This window comes from Fundulus heteroclitus, chromosome 9 (genome assembly GCF_011125445.2).
Source record: "Fundulus heteroclitus isolate FHET01 chromosome 9, MU-UCD_Fhet_4.1, whole genome shotgun sequence".
Classification (NCBI taxonomy): domain Eukaryota; kingdom Metazoa; phylum Chordata; class Actinopteri; order Cyprinodontiformes; family Fundulidae; genus Fundulus; species Fundulus heteroclitus.
In genome coordinates, this window is record NC_046369.1 from 23,797,912 (window position 1) to 23,817,067 (window position 19,156).

The following is a 19,156-nucleotide window of genomic DNA, read 5'->3' on the forward strand; positions in this document are numbered from 1 at the left end:
TCTTGGACTGACTGGATTCTTCACTATCTGTGATACCTGTAGTTTGCTCCCCAGTTCCCTAATCCTATTAGGTGGCCACAGTACATATTTTACAAACAGTGGCCCCATTTTTATTAGTTCTTAGGTTTAGTCTCATAATAAAGCAAAGTAGCCGTTTATTGGCGCCGCCCCCTACCGAGTTCCCGGGGCTGCCGTCGCTGTACGTCTCCGTTTTGGGCTCCACGGCCAGCTCGGCATCGAGGATCTTTTCCACCGGCATGTCCTCGTTGAAGGTGCTGGTGGATTCCACCTCGTTCTCGCCGCGCTCCTTCCCACGCTGCCTCTCTTCCTGCACAGCTGCGCACACGCCCACACCCAAACACGGACACACACACAAGACATCCATTTAAGTTCAAACTCCCCACCTTTGACAGCCTTTTTTAATAGATAGTCAGTGAATTTTCGCTGTGTTTCCTCTATTTTTTCAGAAGAGGTTCACTAAGAAGCCAAAAATATAAAGACCTTCTGTCTCGGAATGCTGAATATCAATTCAACAAAACACACACAAATATGGAAAGTTTCATTGAGTATTTTTGGAAATAACATGACAGAGTGTGTTGGGGAAATGTAACAAAATGTTTATAAAAATATTAGAACATGAAAGCATGTTTACTTTTTATGAGCATTTGCTTCTTTCCTTGCTCCTTTATTAGAAATGTAGTTGCTTGTCAGAAAAACACAAAGATTTACAGAAAGATTTAGGGCACATGTTCCCAAACCTTTCAGTGTGTGACCCCCAAAATAACAGTACCAGAGACTGGTGACCCCTTTTGGGCATAATTCTATGAAAACTCTCGCAACAAAGATCAGTCTTCCCCCTGCCTTAAAATAAGGAACATTGAGAACCTTGTAAAGTTATATCTTGGTATCAGTTTTAAAAATAACAAAATACTAAATCTTTTCAGCACATCAGCATCAAATTATTATTAGTACCAGGACTTTGAAACGACTGTTCAAACAATTGTGTGATTTTAATTTCATAATATTTCAAATTTATTCTCATAATATTTAATTTTATTCTCATATTATTATGACTCTATTATCTTAATATTATGACTTCATTCCCAAAATATTTCAAATTTATTCTCATATTATTATGAATTTATTCTTATATCATTTCAAATTTATTCTCATAATGTTTCAATTTTTTTCTCATAATACTTAGACTTTATTCTCATATTATTATGACTTTATTCTTGTAATATTTAGACTTTATTCTCATATTATTATGACTTTATTTTCATAATGTAACAACTGTATTTTTGGAATGTTATTTATTCTTGTACACAATATTATGACTTTATTCTCTTAACTGCAAAAACAAATTTCAATAATGTAATTAAAGAAAATAAATTATTGGCCAAGAGGGAGTAGATTTCCACAAAAAAACTTGGATATTTTGAGATTAATTTCACACATATGTGAGAAAAAAACTTGGGATGTTTGAGAAAAGTTTGAGATTTTCATGATTAAAGGCATACATGTCTAATATTAAAACTAGGATATTCTAAGACATCTCATCTTGCGACCCCCACGTGGTGTATGAGACCCCCTTAGCGTTCCCGACCTCCACTTCGGGAACCCCTGGTCTAGAGGGTTGCAAAAAAAATCTAATATTGTGAAATAAAAAGATATAAATTAACTCCTTTGTATTATTTTAGAAACAATAGATGTTTTGTTGTTTTTTTGCACAAGAAAGTTTACCTTTTTAACTACATGATTTTTTACCGCTCAATATCAGGAGAGAAAAGGCAGACTAATAAAAGTGGTTAGGAGTTGCTGCAAAGTTATCTGTTACTGTGAGTCTCTAAGGCTACGTTCACACTGCAGCCTGAAATGACCCAATTCCGATTTTTTTGCCCATATGCGACCTGTATCTGATCTTTTTATGACAGTCTGAACAACACAGATTGGAATTTTTTAAATGCGACCCAGGCCACTTGGATACATGGTCCTGAATCCGATATGTATCCGAATTCGGGTCGCATTTAAAGAATGCTGCTTGTCGGGACTTTGATGCAATCAACTGGTTTCCTTATATAGGACATTTTTTGACCAATCTGTATAATCTGACCCAATCTGTATAATATGATTGAACTTGACTTTGTAAAGTGCCTTGAGATAACATGTTTCATGATTTGGCACTATATAAATAAAATTGAATTGAATTGAATTGAATTATCCGACCTGTACGTCACCGATACTCTACAAACGTCACTATTCTGCGTCCTGCTATGCAGAAGCAGGAAGAAAGACGACACCCATAGCTGACTACAATGAGAAGAGCAGTCAGTGGACAGAAAGCTCCAGTTAGAAAATAAATTAATGACCGCAAGATGCGCGCCAGCATTATAATCCATGTTTACTTCCGCAAACACTGAGGATGCTTTCTACGTGTGACGTCATCGCGTCCTCGAGTGCGCATGCGGGACACTTCCAAGCACCGTTTGGATCATTTTCAGCACTTAGTCTTGTTTGGTTGGAGTCGGCCAGCATCCCGCCTCTTGACATGTTAATATTTGTCCACTTTACCTTGCAGACGTTATCCAGGTCTGTCACATTGTGCAGACATCTCATGTCCACAGCTCCATGACATGGACCCCACAGATTTAGCTCCTGATTCTGGTTTAGCCATTTCAAACTAGTAATAATGTGTTTTTGTTCTGATTTGGATGCATGCTTGGGCTCACAGTGACACCTGAAACTAAGACCCTTCCTCATCTTCGGCCTTCCACCAAACATTTAAAGGTTTTGGGTGAAAACCGCTCCATAGTGAGGTCTCTATTGACGTATGGCTTTGGGTTATTTTGTGCAGATAAACCTACAGGAAAGCTGAACTTTAGTTCAGGTTCAGCAGAAATAAGAGCTGTGCGAAAGCAAGAAGACTGAAAGGTGGAACTGAATCACTGAGCAGCTCGCCCACGTTTTAGCTTAAGGAAGCATCGACTTATAGTCAGGTTATTAAAACAATTTTTGATTTTGTATTTTTCTTTTCAGCTGGTTTGTATTCTTCAGCTAAATAATACAGGATAAAGGTCACACTAAAGGCAGAAAAAGCCAGGAAATGATGTACCATGGGCTTATCTTTAAATAAAAAAAAACTGACATTTTTACTGAGCACTTTTAAGAGCCTCTGCAGATGGACTTCACCTCCAACAATTAAACTTAAATATGGATTTATCTCGCTATAAACAAAGAGAAGTTCAAGTGACCCATCACAATAAGGGATCGGATCACATAAAATCTATGCAACCACTAAACAACAATTAAACTGCTTTAAGTTGTTTTAACAAGCGATACTATGGGTCTAACTTTCAAACAACCTCGAGTCAGCTAGTTTATGTAGGAATAACAAAAAAATCAGATCGGCACCTGCGGATTGATGCTGTTTAGTGTTTGAAGTCTGTGAAGAACACATGTTCACAGAACAGGAAGGCGTCACGAACGATGAAAACTGTACGAGCAAAACCTCCTTAGTACGAATGAAAAGGATTCCACAGGCTCACCTTCTCTCTTCATGCCCATGGCCAGGCACTTCTGATAGCGGCAGTACTGGCAGCGGTTCCGCTGCCGCTTGTCTATCAGGCACTCTTTGTTGTCTCGACACGTGTAGGTGAGATCTTTCCGGACCGTGCGCTTGAAGAAGCCTTTGCAGCCCTCGCAGCTGTACACGCCGTAGTGCTTCCCTGCGGGACACAAATCCACCCTGTCAGACCTGCTCTAAGCCGCCCGCGTGAGGAACTCGAATCTTATTCTGGAGAACGTCTCGGCACTCGTCGTGAACTCTAGATGATTACAGCTGACGCACAACAGAGCACAACTTGAGAGGGTGCTTTGGCAAAAGCCTGGTCCGCCCTCGAACATTACCTGAAGAGCGATCCCCGCAAATGGCACAGATGTGCTTTGACATCCCCCCCGGGCTCGTACATTGGTAGTTGATGTTCCCCAGCGGCTGGAGGCCAGGCGGAGGCTTGATGTCCTCCGAGCTGCTAACACTGTTCATTGAGTTCATCTGAGGAGTGCAGGAAGACAGAAGAGAGAACAAAGAGTTGAAGCTGGGGTGGCTGGAGCCGGGCAAAACACAGCACAGGAGGAAGTACAGAGGAAGTGAAAGGAGTTCAGCAGTCTCATGACAGTATCTCCCTTCCCCTTTCTGTTGTTTTTTTTTTTCATTCTGCCTTCTGCTAGATCACATTTTTTTTTTCCCTCTCCCCACCCACACACGCTGCAAAAGTGTCTCAGCAAACAATCACATGCTCGGTCAGAGGGAGGGGCTGAATTCGCTCTCTGAGACTTGTCATACAAGTTTGTGTGTGTGTGTGTGTGTGTGCGTGCGTGTGTGTGTGTGTGTGTGTGTGCGTGTGTGTGTGTTTGTGAGCCTTGTTGAAAAGGGAGGCGTAGGAGAGAAAACACACGAGATTTGCAGTACTCAAAAACAACAGCAGAGGGCACTCAGAGTTTCCTGTTTCACAGCTACTCCAATAAATCTAGCTTTAAAGAGAACAATAAGGGTAAGAAATCGTTTTCTTCATATAAAACAGCGTCTTCACCAGGATCCCAGAAGTGTGCACTTTAACTGATGTACATTGTTGTGAAAAAGTATTTGCCCCCCTCGCACATTTCTTCAGCTTCTGCTTCGTTGTCACACTTGAATGTTTCAGATCGTCAGAAAAATGATGGCATCAGACAAAAATAACCTGCTAAATGCAAAATACAGTTTTCAAATGACAACTTACATTATTAAAGGACAACAAGGTTTCCAAAACCAACTTAAGGCTATGGGGAGAAAAAAAGTATTTGCCCCTTAAACATAATAACTGGTTGTGCCACTCTTGGGATCAACTCCTGCCCTCAAGCGTCTTCAGCAACTGGCAACAAATCTTTGGAGGAATTTCAGACAACCCTTCTATGTGGAAATGTTTTATTTGAGCCGCACCAGAGGGATTTCAAGCATGAACAGCCTATTTAAGGTCACGTCACAGCATCGTCCAAAGTCAGTGTCCAAACTTTGACTAGGCCCTTCATTTTCTTTCCTTTTTTTTTTTCTTTTTTTTTTTGCTTCTTATGCTTTAGGTCTTTTTTCCTGCTGAATAATACAGGTGTTCTTAAGTCTAAGGTCTCAATAACGTTCTCCTTCAGGATGTTCTGGTAGCAAGCAGAATTCATGGTTTTCATTTAATCCAGAAAAGCTTTGTTTTATGCCAGATGTCCAAATAAGTCCACTTATGTTTGTCAGTGCACAGAAATTTTTCTTTAGCCTTATGGCAGCGGTTTCCCCCTTCAACTCTCCCACGGAGATCGTTTTGCCCAGTCTCTATCTTATTGTTAAATCACGAACACTGACCTGGACCGAGGAAGGTGAGGCCAGCAGTGCTTTAGATGTTGCTCTGAGTTCTTTTGTTATAAATCATCAATGAGTTATTGAAAGTAATTTGGTGAACCTGCTACTATGGGAGAAGTCTCTTGTGGACAATGGCTCTCACTGTGGTCGGAAAGCCTTACAAATGGCTTTGTAACTCTTTTTAGATGGACGACTCTCTGTGCTTGATTTTCTTTAACGTGGGTCATGATGTGTCGCTTTTCGAGATCTTTTACGTTGTCAGACACGCACTTTTTAAGCGATTTATTGACCCCAAATGTCAGAGAGTAATTAGGTCTGGGTGTAGTTAGCGAAATTGAACTCGGCTTCCATAAAAGTGAGGTTATTCCCTCATGATCTAACAACTGACAGTAATTATATTTTCACACTGAGTCAGGTTGGTTTGGATAGTTTTTCCATAAATAAATGAAATCACCACCGTAAAACCGCTATTTGTACTTACTCAGCTTATCTTTGTGCAATATAAGACATTAAACATTCATGTGTGACTAAAAATAGCAATAACAGATGACATCTTTAAAGGGGCAAATACTTTTCGCAGCACTGTAAGGGATTAGACAAGCAACAGGTTCTGACATCATGGCGCGCGACGAGAAACCTGAGCCTCAACAATGATTACCAAGGACATCCCTACGGTAGAAAACTCTTAGATGATCACTTTCAAGACTGAGTGAAAGTCAGCTCGCCTTTGACTCCTGCATATTTTCAGCCTCTTATCGACATCCCGCCCTTTGACCTTGAGCTGCCATTGACAGCCCTGCAGACTGAACATTTGTCTCACGTATTCACGTCTGGTAGCATGCAAATATCTGCAAAACAACTGGAGAGAGACCTATATATTTAGCCCACAATGACCTATGGATAGTCCCTCTCAAAGTCACCTTTAGCTCTTCCCATCACTTATTTACATCGTGAATTCCCCATATCCTCCGATGGTCGACTGAACCTGGACATCTCCGACCTCGTAAGGCTACCAGAGAATTTCCGTCATGTTAGTTCTCCCTTACGTTGTCAGAGTGAACTGGTTTTTCGTGCATCTGTCACCCCTTCCCAGTGTGGGCGCCCCGGAGGCGGAGAGTCATACTTAAATGAAACATCAGTTCCTGAATACTTGCTCACCGGTGAGTCAGTGGTGAGCAGCGATTATTCTTCAGCATGCAGTGGTGTTGTCACAAATAATTAATATCACATAGACTAAAAAAGTAAACCTTTTCAGGGCCGTCGCTGAGACAGGATGCTGCTTTAGAAGAAAAAAAAGAAACAACAAACCGCTGATGCTAAGGGCTACAAGCTCTCACTATGGATTATTGATGGATCTTATATTCTTTATTTAACACAGGAGCACGTTGCTTCGTGCAGGCTTGGTTTATGCGTGGCTTTAAATGGGTCAGACTCCACTGTGTGCGCTGCAAATCAGCACCTTTTCTAAAGTGTGAGAAATGGACAGGGGCCATAATAATTTGGGTAAGAACATTATGCACTTTAAGCCATTATCTATCCAGGGTGGAATGTTTATACAATATTAGTTTGTTTCTTCTAATCCTCACCAGGTCAAATTTCGTAAGTGTCCATTAGCGTTTTCTATGCTTTTGTGGAAATCTGAATGCTGCACTCGTCAGATTTAGTAGGGCTAAGTTAAGTTGCTTTGTTTACCCGCACAGACTGAAAAATGTCTAAAAGTTTCAACCGTCTGAAAGGAAAATGGTTCGGTTCAAAAGCCAGGACTCCTCAATATGTTCCTGAAACACCACAGTCGCTGCCCACGAAAAAGCCGGGTTTGCAACTATTTGACCATAAAACTTTCACATGTGGGCAAAAGTTTTATGGTCAAAAAAGAGGAACATTATTATTTGTATGAAGTGACAACAATGATGTTTGAGGGTATCTGGAGTTTTTAAATCTGGACTAATGGTTAAGCATGGTGGTGGCAGCATCATACTGAGGGTCTGTTTCGGTTTTCCCTGGATTTCTACAGCGATACAAATCCAGGGGAAAAATGAAAAAAAGGAGGGCTGTCTCCAAATTCATCCACTTCACCATCAATCATCAGCTAGTTGCATTTGGGACACGACTGGGTGCTCTAACTGGAGGACGATGCTAAACAAACATCAGAACTGGGTTTGGGTCAAGCAGGATGACCCTAAGCCTTCTGGACTGACCTCAACGCTTTGACATTTTTGGATTACCCAGAAGCTGGGTCCTTGCAAGGTAACCATCCAGACTGAAAAGGCTTTTCCAATTCTTAAAAGAGGCGTCAAATATCCCAGCAGAATTATGCCTGAAGGTTGTCGATTCATACAGAAAACATTTGGTTCCTCTTCATCTTGCTACGGGACATTTTAGCCAAATATTAGTGTGTTTTTGATCTTGTAAATTTGACACTGCAGGTTTGAGAAACTATCTGACAGATGCAAAGATGTGCATCCCATTCTTGTTTGTTTTTTTTTTGTAAAAAAAATAGTTTTATCTTGTATTATGATTCAACTCAGAAAAAAAGAGGGGTTTAAAAACGACATCCCTGGCGATTGATCGCTTTGTGTAAACTTCTGACCCAAACACTCTTTCTTCCTAAACTGAACATACAGTGGGGTTTAAAAGAAACCACTGCTATCTTTATTGCATGAATTAATCTTTTAACATGAGTGTTGAGTCTATAAGAGAGAACTCAACACTGATGGGTTCATTTAGAAAATCATTGACTTGAATTGTTAATGAAATCAACCATTAGTTACACCCTTAAATATAAATAAGCATGAAAGCCACTCACCACAACCAATCAAAGCCAGAGAAGGGTTTTAAGAGCCAGTAATTATCATGTTATTCGAAAAATTTCAATGCAAGTGACCCCTGTACAAGGAAGAAACAATTAATAAAAGGAAAGGAGAGCTATCCGTTGTAGGTACCAGATCTGCTCGGGGCCTTGCGCCTCCCGATGACGTCACAATATGGCAACTCCACTCAAACAAACTACATTGCGCCCGCGGTGTCTTTGTAATGAATCAATCTTATTTAGTTAATTTACGGTGATCGTTTGGCACTGTCGGTTATTTGACCAAATACCTATAATACCTTAAAACACATCCCATTATTGTAATAGGGCTACATAAAAGTAATGCAAACTAGTTTTTCCAATATAATAAGTGTATATATATATATATATATATATATATATATATACATATATAAATCATTGACTATGTAACTATACATGCCCTTTTTTATGTTTCCCTTTTAAAATGTTGAAAGTTTTAACAAATAAATTAATTAATAAATAAATAAATTAATTAATTAATTAATTAATTTTACAGATTACAGGAAATGTGTATATCTTTTTCTCACATATGTAAAAAAAAGGTATACCAATTAAATAACTGTATAATCAAGAAAATAAAAGTAAAACATTAATGACCATAATTTAATCTATCTTCAAGGTATTGTGGGCAATTTTCACATGCACAACAGCATCCCACCTCTGCTCAGAGGGATTAGTTTAAAGAATCTCCCAAATACTAGGCTTTTCTAAAAAATAACACGACTCAGGTATTTGGTCAAATAACCGACAGTGCCAAACGATCACCGTAAATTCACTAAATAAAATGGATTCGTTACAAATAGAGACAGCGGGTGCAATGTAGTTTGTTTGAGTGGAGTCATCGGGAGGCGAAAGATAATGGAGAATTTCTTTGCATCCATGTTTACAAACCGCAATCCCGCTCTCGAAGAAAACCTACAATCCCGCTATAATTACGTTAGTAAATTGTCCGGACCAATCACAATGTTTTGCGTAATCGTGCAAACGTTAAGCCAATCATGTATAGTGACGTCATCGGGAGGCGCAGGGCCCCGAGCAGATCTGGTACCTACACCGTCTCTGTTGGGAGGACAGAGTAGTTGGACTATATTTCCCTGCTTCTAACATAAAGCCAAAATAAATGTAACTTTTATATTAAATTAACTCACTTGGTTTATTGCTTCTAGCGCGTACTCAAGGCGCAGGCTGCCTTACATGAATGCACTTCTAGTTTCAGCATTACAGTCAGGCAGTCTTGTAGACAGCTCAGGGGTCCAATCAGGTAGAGACAAAGTGTACCGTAATGCTCCGAATATCCGTTGAAAATTTTAAAAGATTTTTGTGCGCGTTTTACCACATAAAATGAGTTAGTGAGCACAACAGTAATCATATATAAGGCGCACCATCAATTTTTGAGAAAATTTAAGGATTTTAAGTGTGCATTATAGTCCGAAAAATACAGTAATACTTTTTTGTTTGCCTGCCCACCCCCCACCCCCCTGCAAAAACTGCAAGATGTGACATGACACAATACATATGGATGCCCTTGTTTTTGAAGAGCAATGAAAAGACTGTTCCACCAAATCTTTGCATCTCCCCAGGCTGTTGCTATAGGTTAGCTCCATACCACGACTGAAGTAATCTATCACACTGATTGCTGCTCCCTGCAGCATGGGCCTCAGCTCAGCCACCGCACGTGATCATGTGTGCTTCTGTGATCGCAGGTGATTCTTGCGGGGCTTGTAGCTAAATCATTTTACGCAACGGGCCACATAAAGCAGACATCTTCATTAGCTCTCTGTCTTTAAAATGGCCCATTGTGCCACACAATTACAGTGCGTTGCAAAAACTATTTACAGCCCTGGAACTTTTTCACATTTTGTGATGTTACACACACCGTACACTGCCGATGTGTCTTGTTGGGAGTTCATGTGACTGACCTACACAAGGTACAACATGACTGTGGAGTGGAAAAAAAAGTTATATATGGCGTTAACATCTAGAAATCTGAAAAGTGCGGCGTGCACACCTTAATGGATATTAGGGCAACAAACTTGCCCTAATATCCATTAAGGGTTGCACATCACACTTTTCAGTTTAAAATCATCTGCGTTTAATATTAGTTCAGCATAAATGTAGCTGTGCAGTGATTGCATCAGAGATTCTGGCCTTCCTTTTAACCTGCATGAAAGATGCTATCTGTGGCAGAAAGGTGACGGTACTTTTCCCCCACAGATACTTTTTTTTCAGCTGGTCAGAGTTGATGGGAAGTTGGATGAAGAACAATCTTAAGTCCACAGGAGCTACAAAACTGCTAAAAATAGGTTCATAGGTTTATCTTCGAGCGACGCTGATGTTCATAAATGTTCACCATCCAACCTGAATTGGCTTGAGATATTTCGCTTTGATCAGGGCCAACATTTCAATCTACTCAAATGTGCCCTTCAACTTGTTTTGCTGTTGTAATTGCGGAAAAAGGTGCCACTATTCTGAATGAATACAGAAAGCAATAAAGGTTCTGGTTCTAACATGAAAAAATGTGTCAAAGTTCACGCGGTATAAATACTTTTGCAAGGTCAGTGTAACTTGGCAGTCTTGTCTAAGTCGCTCCTTTTAATCAGAAATGATGCATGCAGTGTAGTGCTGGGGTGTCAGGTTTTTTTCTGGAGGTACAGAGCGACTGCCCCTCTGCAGGACAGCAGTAATTCATGACTCAGAGATGACCTTTGGGGCAAGAAGTTTAAAAGGTCAACAGAAAGGTTGAGGAGAAAGAGGAGAGCTTGAGAGTGCCAGCCAACCATACTGGAGAGACCCATCTATCAAGCCCTGATCTGAAGTTAGATATCCCACAAATGAAAAGCACATGATTAACAGTGGATTTCTAACTACTATGATGTTTCACAATGTTTTCTGGCAGAAAGGGCAACTTTGAACAGTCAGAGTGGAGGACCAAGCGTCATATTAGAACATTTTGATCAATGTAAGTTCAAACTCTTGGGAGCAAAAGATTTGATCTGATTTCAATCTCAACAGCCACACATTTTCTCACCTGCGGACTGCTGATGGGTCCAAAGTTCATGTTGGGAGTAGACTGAAGGGGTACGGAGGCCGAACCCAGAGACGACGTGATGACAGGATACGGCGACGCCAGGCCGTTCATCGGCGAGCCCAAGGTGGACATGGGGGACGGTAGCGGCCTGGAGGTGCTGATGACGGAGGGGTGGCCCACCATGCCAGCCATGGACGGGGGGTGTGTGTGGCCTGCACTCATTGGCCCTGCCGAATCTGGATAAGATAGAAGCGTAGTGAGATAACTGAGCAACCCACTTGACTCCACATACTTTGACCTCATGAATTACTTATTGAACCAGAATACTTATGTTAATCATAACTCATTCAGACTCCAGTTTCCTACCAAAGGATGAATCAAAGTCTAATATTTACACATAGTTTATAACCCTTTATGGTTTCCACTTATTCACGAGGAGCATATCTCTCCCTTAAGCTTTTAAAAACATGGCCACATGCTGGTTGAGCTGTTGTTCTACTGCAGGTTTATAAGAGCTTTTGAAAGGAAAAGATAAGCGACTTACAACTGCAACAATAAGCCAACAGAGCCTAGAAAACACAGAACTGAAGAGAACAGGAAGATCCTTCGACGGTGAACGCCTGGATATGAGTTAACTCTTTAATGCTACTGTCAGTCATCAGATATGTAATTTAAATACAGTAAAAATAGAGCACAGTTACAGAAACTGCATATAGGTGTAGATGTGTGGTTGCTTTTCTGTTGCATTTGCATGAACCTCTTGCCTCACAGCATTCACTATTTAAACTATAGACAGATTTTAAGGCAAATCTTAAAGAGATTACATTTATTGTTGGGCTTCATGATATCAAGTAACTATGTATCTAAATGGCCTGTACTTGTATAGCACTTTATCAAGTCCAGACGACCCCAAAGTCACAGATTCACAACCTGATGAGCTACATTTGCAGCCACAGCTGCCTTGGGGCAGACACTGGCACCATCGGACCCTCTGACCACCGCCAGCAGGTAAAGCAGGTGAAGTGTCTTGCCCAAGAACACAACGACGGAAACAGGATGAACTTCTAAGCTCCTGCGCTACTGTTGCTCCTGCAACATCGACTGTACTATTGCTGAAAATTACTGTGATAATTTTTCTGACCCTTTTGTTTCTGTACCATCATAAAATATCCCTTAGCCACCAAAGAAATACACCAGCAAGTTAGTCCCTCCAGCTTTGCCAAAGATAGAACTTATATGGAAACTTTAATATCCTATCACATATTACATCCATTCTGTCTTCTGTCATTGTTATATTGCCATGATGACAGCAGTTGATACACAGTAATGGAGGTCAAAATCTAAAGGACGCTCGATTTATATGGCTGCACCTATTTGATTTTGGAGACGGAAAATAAACCTTAAAAATTAATATTATAGCTTTCGAATATTAGTCAACCAGTGGGCTACAGCGTGAATCAGCTCATCTATCAACAATGTGTCTCAAGCTTTGTTCTGTGTCAGACTTTAACAACACCTTCATATTATTGGTAACACTGACAAAGATACCTTTTTTTTTTATTCACAAATTAGACCATTCATTTATTCACTGATGATTCTCTGATCAAAAGCATTGGTTACAAAATCATTTGAATATTTTAAGTAAAGCAATTTTTAAATTCCACCTTTAATTTTTAAAGTAGATCACAGTATTGTTTTTTCAGCGTGATTGGCCCTGACTGGTGAGTCAGAAATCTCAATCTGGTCTTTTTTGATTAGTGAACGCACAAAACCTGAGAACTACAATGTAAAAACAACACTCTTCCCTGAGGAAGGACCTGCTGTGGGAAGAAGACTAAACATCGGCTATCTTCAGCGTCAGTAATCTGGTTTCTCAGAATTTCAAGTGTTCAAGTGTAGAAGTTCATCTCAATACATTATATCCATCCATCCATCCATTTTCTAACCCGCTTAATCCCTCATGGGGTCGCGGGGGTTGCTTGTGCCTATCTCCAGCATTCACCGGGCGAGAGGCTGGGTCATTACATTATAATATTATTAAAAAGTTCAATTCACTTAGTGAAACACATTACATAGATTATACACAGACGGATGTCTTCAAGCCATTTGAGGGCATAATATTACATCAGAAAAACATTTTTAATGCATAAATGTGTGCTTGGTGAAAAGTATGTTTTATACCTGCTTAAAGGTTGCTGTTTTTTTTCCAAAGCTACTTTTACTCTGACAAACGAGCCTCATTAAAACGTGTATTCTAATTTACTGAGCTGTACCTTTAAGTCCAAGTTCACCAAAAACTGGAGATAAGCCATTTTTACTTCCTGTTTCTGGTCTAAATATCATGTGATGTGACACAGAGCCCTGTTTTCTCTTAGCTGCTCTTAAAAATGGGAAAGACAAGAGAGCATGCCATTGAAGTAAGATATGATGTGTTGATTTTCAAGAGAAAATAACTTGTTGAAACTTGGATATAACTACAATTAGAGCAATAATTAAACTGTTTAAAACAACATGATGGGTAACAAACCAGATTGGATAGGAACCCTCGTAGGAATGAAACTGTTACAGTTTTTAATAATTACTGTGAGGAAATCCTTCCAGGTTCTTATCAGTAATTTAAAATAAAATGACCAATAAAACTGGAAGCAAAACCCACAGTATTAAAAATTTCAACTACCGTCCTGAAAAACTTGAAAAGAGTCTTAAGCATAAATGTTCTGAGCTCAAAGAACACATTTACAGGACAATAAAGTTGCTTATTGTATCTTTTTTGCAATAAAAACATGACAGATGCTGAGAGCATTATGAATTGGGTGTGTCGACTTGTATTTGCCTGTGACTTAATTTAATAGAGAGCCATTGTAAAGTTTTTTATTTTTTTATATGATATATATTTTTTATTTTCATGCCCAGCCTGACCCAAGTTTTTTTTGCCTCTAAGCATAATAAGCACTATAGAGTGGGAAATACGGTCAAACAAAAAAACTCTAAATCTCATTGGTAGAGAACTGAAAGCCCATTTTCAGTGCAATGAAAGATACATTTTAACACTGTTTATATATCGTTATCTGAGGTGCAAATAAATGTGGAGGGTACTGTATGTACAGAGGATTCAGGTTAAGGCTGCACAATTTATCACACATTTATCATCATCGCAATATCATGGATCGCAATACGCATATCATAAAGAATCGCCTGGAGAGCAATACGAGTTAGCTCATTGTTTAAGCACCCTGCATCCGGGCTCTCAGTGCCTCTAGTATGTTTGGTTGCATTTGTTGTTTAATGCAACATAAAACATTTTAGACAATAAAAAAAGTGGTAAAAGTTGTTTCATTGTGAAAACATCACAACCTTTTCATTAAAACATTGTGTCTGAGGTGGAAATGATGAATGTTTTTGGGGGTTTTTTTAGTAACTAAATAGAAAACCCATGTTTGCTATGATCCTAAAGCAGAGAGGCATTAACGCTTTAATTCTGTCTGAAGCAATCAAACTTCTGTCATCAGTTATAAAAAAAAAACTAGAACCTTACAGCCCAAGACAGATGATTACAGCATATAATCATTCTTCCTAATGTTTTAAGTTCAGTGACTGACTACAAAGATCCTAAAAATAATTGGGGTCACACAGGGGGAAAAAAAAACCCCAGATTAAAGCCAACTGAGATCATGTAGACCAAAGAAACCATGTGCTTCTGTGCTATCAGTGCTCGGTGTGTATGGCTACACTGTCTGAAGCCCACCTGATTTCGGTCACAGGGCGCTGACTTTGCCTTACATCTATTGATGTAAACTGACAGGCTGGCATTTACATAGATGACCTACTTAGAAAAGCCGTCAGTCAGCTGGGTAACGGGGCAAACGCCGTAATTTCATGCATGTGTTGTAGCTGTGAACCACACAACTTTCAACAGAAAAACAACATACGTGTAAAGGATGTACAACAACTGCGTGCCATACACAAAATTACCCAAACGCCACAAGCTATCCCAACGCAGCAGCAGAAATCCAGGGCGACGTTGTTGACTCGGAGAATGAAAATGAATAAAGCTGAGTTGCCTTGAGCAAAATCTTACTGAGGAAACAACGGCGTGTCCATTGTAAGCATGTAAACATTTGGATCAGACTGCAGAAGCTGCTGCCTGTGTGTCAGTGCCGTCAGCCACCAAACACCATAACACACACACACACACACACACACACACATGCTCGGTGTGATAATGGGCGCAGTGCCAAAGGTTGTAGTTAAATGTCACATTCTTGTGGCTCGTGTGTTAGGATGTGGTGGCGTGATAACATGAAAAACACAATAAATGGCAAGTCAAGCAACAGCATCTTGGTTTTGAATTCTACAACAATCTTTGTTTTGTTCTCCTGTGCTGCTGCAAACTGGCGTGCTGAGTCAAAATACGACAGATGCCCAAAAACCGAGGCACAATCTTAGCTGGCAGGGAAAATACTCGCCCTTCGCAAGAAAATTCAACCTCTTTAGACCTCCATCACTTGTGTTACTTTCACTTTTTGAAGATGCTACAGTGGCTACAGAAATACCTGGTGGGATTATCGAGCTCTAAGAAAGGCATTTGGTTCTAGAGATCATAATTTGTTATTTTCAACCGTACTTAAGCCATAAACAATCCCTTGAACCTATAACAACATCAATCAAGAGTAACAAACACAAAATTCCAAAAGGAGAACCATCTTAGCCTCACGTGAGACTTTATTGTAGTTTTTCTGCTCATCTGAGTGAAGGAAAATGATAAATAAGTAATAACTTTGTGTTTTCACCTAAAACACACTCTTTCAGGGAAACATCTTTTAATGAATAGGTCTGACTTATTTTCTGCGTGTAGCATTTCAGATGACATATCTCCTGCTTTCCTACATTAACGATATCAAAGAAAACAGGTTTAGATTTTTGGAAATGTCAGGGCAAATAAAACAAAGCATTGTATAATACAACCAATCTTTTAAAGACCTTATGATTTGCCCGCATTGGTTGAAGAAATGCCAAAAAATACGATGAGAAAGAAATCTATAGCCTAATGCCACATCTATAACTCTATCAAGAACATCTCACTCACACTGAAAATAAGAAACTGGGTCCTGAGTCAGTTAACCAACCTTCAATGTTCACATCACATCATCTTTGTATTAAATTGCAGGAACCCTCAAGAGCTTTAGGGGACCCTGACGCCACCCAAAAGAGTTTTCCTTTCCCCATCAGAGCAGAGAAGCAGAAATCATTTGGCAATTGTGTTGACAAGTCAGGTTTGATTAGGATGCAGAATCTTAAATCCAGACGTGCTTTGATCTCAATTTGTCATTATGCGTTATTGAATGAAAATATTGGTACTTCTCAAACATCTAATACAGCAACACATTTATTTGCAACAAATATTCCAAACATCTTCAGCATCTTACAGAAATGTGTACATTTGATTCAGTTGGTTTGTACTGAAATTACCAGGTTTACTCTTTATCCCTTGTACAATTATTTTGGCTCCAGCAACCCCGATCCTGAGCCCAAGTTTCATCTCGTAAGTTTTCTTGCTGCTTAGCCACTAAATAATGACAAGTTCTGAGCAGCTGTATACCAATCAAAGGTTTGTTTTATGCTAAGAGAGGAATAGTTTGAAAGCAAAGCTCTACTTAATTGGTTTCTGACCTCTCCTTGGATTATTTGCAGTTACTTGCATCCATTTATATAGTTGGAAAGGCGTTTTAGTTTTCCTACTTAAAACTCATGTGCTGTTTTATTTGATCTGGAGGGAAAACCGTTCAAGCACTAAAACAGACCCCGGGCCGTTTTTCTTGCCCAGAGGCAGCAGTTGTTCCAGAAAGTGGACACTCAGTGACCTTTAATTCTGAGGAAGGAACCTTAATGAATGTTACTTTTCTTTCTTTTTTTTTGAAAATGACAAAGTTTGTCTATCATTTCCCAATGTTGTTAGCAGTGAATTCAGTTTCCTGGCATCTAGAATGTCACTAAAAAAAGAAATAGCTTGTTATTTTGCAAGTGTTTTGAAATCCTGTGCTAATACTTAACCTCTGGTAGCAATGCAGCCCCCGTCAGCTTTTTTTTTCCACTTTATATTTCAGACAATAACATCTTTCAAAAGGAAACAGAAAGTCCTGGTAATGCGAGAAGTGTACTGATGTTTGCCTGTCTCTCTGGCTGGATGTAACACTTTTTTTGTTGTTGCATGGACACTTAAAAAACACAGCTGGCCATTCAGTCCTTCTATGTGTGCCAAGTAACAGGTATTGCACAACTTTCTGTTTAGCACTGAGACTATGGCCTCCACCCCTTTTTTACTTGCTCACTTTCTTCAACCCAACATGTATGATCCCTCGCAGACAAAAACGCTGCAGTGCCTCCCTCTCTGACCCCAGAAAAAGACTGGAGACAGAATAAGCCGTGCATTAAAGTAATATTTCAATATTTTTTAATTTTTTATTTCAATGTGTTTTAAAAGCCATTAAAGAAAAAGAAATACCTCAATTTCAATTCAACAATGGTGGGAGTGTTCCCACTTTGGAGCGCATGTTGATCCAGTCAACAAGATTATGTAATAGATGACCACTGTACAGCATGTACTGTGTCTGATTCTGTGCACTGACCCCTCTCTTCATGTGCATGGCAGATTCCCCTCGGGTTCACAAATATCTTGTCTGGTAGGCAGACAAGATGACAAAAAGGGCGGTCGTCATGGCAGACATTTGGAAAACCTAGTTCTGAGACATCGCAGAGATATAAAAAAGGAAAAACCCAGGTTGGTGGGGGTGTGCATGTTTTGCTCATAAAGAGCTCCGACCTTGTAAGTACTGAGCAGATCTGGACCAGTTGTTGCACGTCATCAGCAAATATACACACGTAGTGAAAGAAAATGAGTTTGTGTTTCTATTTAGACAAGAAACTTTATAGTGACTACCCTCACTGGCCACTTTATTAGGCACACCGCGCTAAAACTGAACTGGACTTCCTTTTGGCTTCACAAGGGCCATAATTCTTCACGGCTTAGACACAACAGGTGGCGAGAAATATCTCGCAGAGATGTTTGTCCATATTGCACTGTGGCATCAAACAGCTGCTGCAGATGTGTGACCTGCACGTCACTGAGATGAATGTCCTGTTCTTCCACATCCCTAAGCTGTTCTATTTCACCGACGACTGTGGAAGATACCGAAGAAGAGTGAAGTTGTCGTCGGGTTCAATATACTAGTTAGAAACTTGGTGACACGGTGCATTGTCCTGACAGAAGTAGCCATCAGAAGAGGAAAAGGTTGTAGTCATAAGGTAATGGACACGGTCAGCAACAATACTCCGTCAACAATGATGCACAGACAGGATGTGGCAAGAAATTATCCCTCAACCAGCAGCCTGAACCGTTAACAAAAGTCAGGATGGATCGATGCTTTCATGTTGTTTACGGCAAATTCTGACCCTGCCGTCCAAATGTTGCAGCTCAATTTGAGACTCAACAGACCAGGCAACATTTTATTGTCCAGGTTAGGTGAGCCAGTGTGAATTTTAATAATAATAATAATAATAATAATTGAATTTTATTGATTTCACAATGGAGAAATTCACTTCTGCATCTTAACCCATCCCCTCGGGGAGCAGTGGGCTGCCACTGTGCGGCGCCTGGGGAGCAATCTGGGGTTAAGGATCTTGCTCAGGGACCCAGAGTGCAGGCAGTGGGGATCGAACCGGGTACTTGCAACCTTCTCAGAGTGCAAGCACGCTGCTCTAATCACTAGGCCAACAACCAGCCTCAACTTACTATACTCATCTTACAGAACTGGTGCCCGGTGTTGTCTTCTGCTGCTTTAGTGTGTCTGCTTCAAGGTCTGAGGTGTTGTGTAGCGGCGGTTGCCATTCATTACCAATC

General features: G+C 40.1%; 1 protein-coding gene across 3 annotated transcripts in view; it reads right to left on the reverse strand.

The window, feature by feature from the left end:
• Positions 1-19,156, reverse strand: part of rxrgb (retinoid X receptor, gamma b) — a 45,479-nt gene that overhangs the window by 5,077 nt on the left and 21,246 nt on the right. For 2 of the 3 annotated variants that reach the window (XM_021317649.2, XM_012864818.3), the window contains 4 exons: positions 11,260-11,495; positions 3,907-4,051; positions 3,546-3,725; positions 176-354 (listed from right to left, as the gene is read on the reverse strand). In XM_021317649.2, coding sequence (XP_021173324.2) covers positions 176-354; positions 3,546-3,725; positions 3,907-4,051; positions 11,260-11,495 — 740 coding nt within the window. The remainder of the gene's footprint in view (positions 1-175; positions 355-3,545; positions 3,726-3,906; positions 4,052-11,259; positions 11,496-19,156) is intronic. The other variant, XM_021317650.2, reaches the window with a different exon arrangement.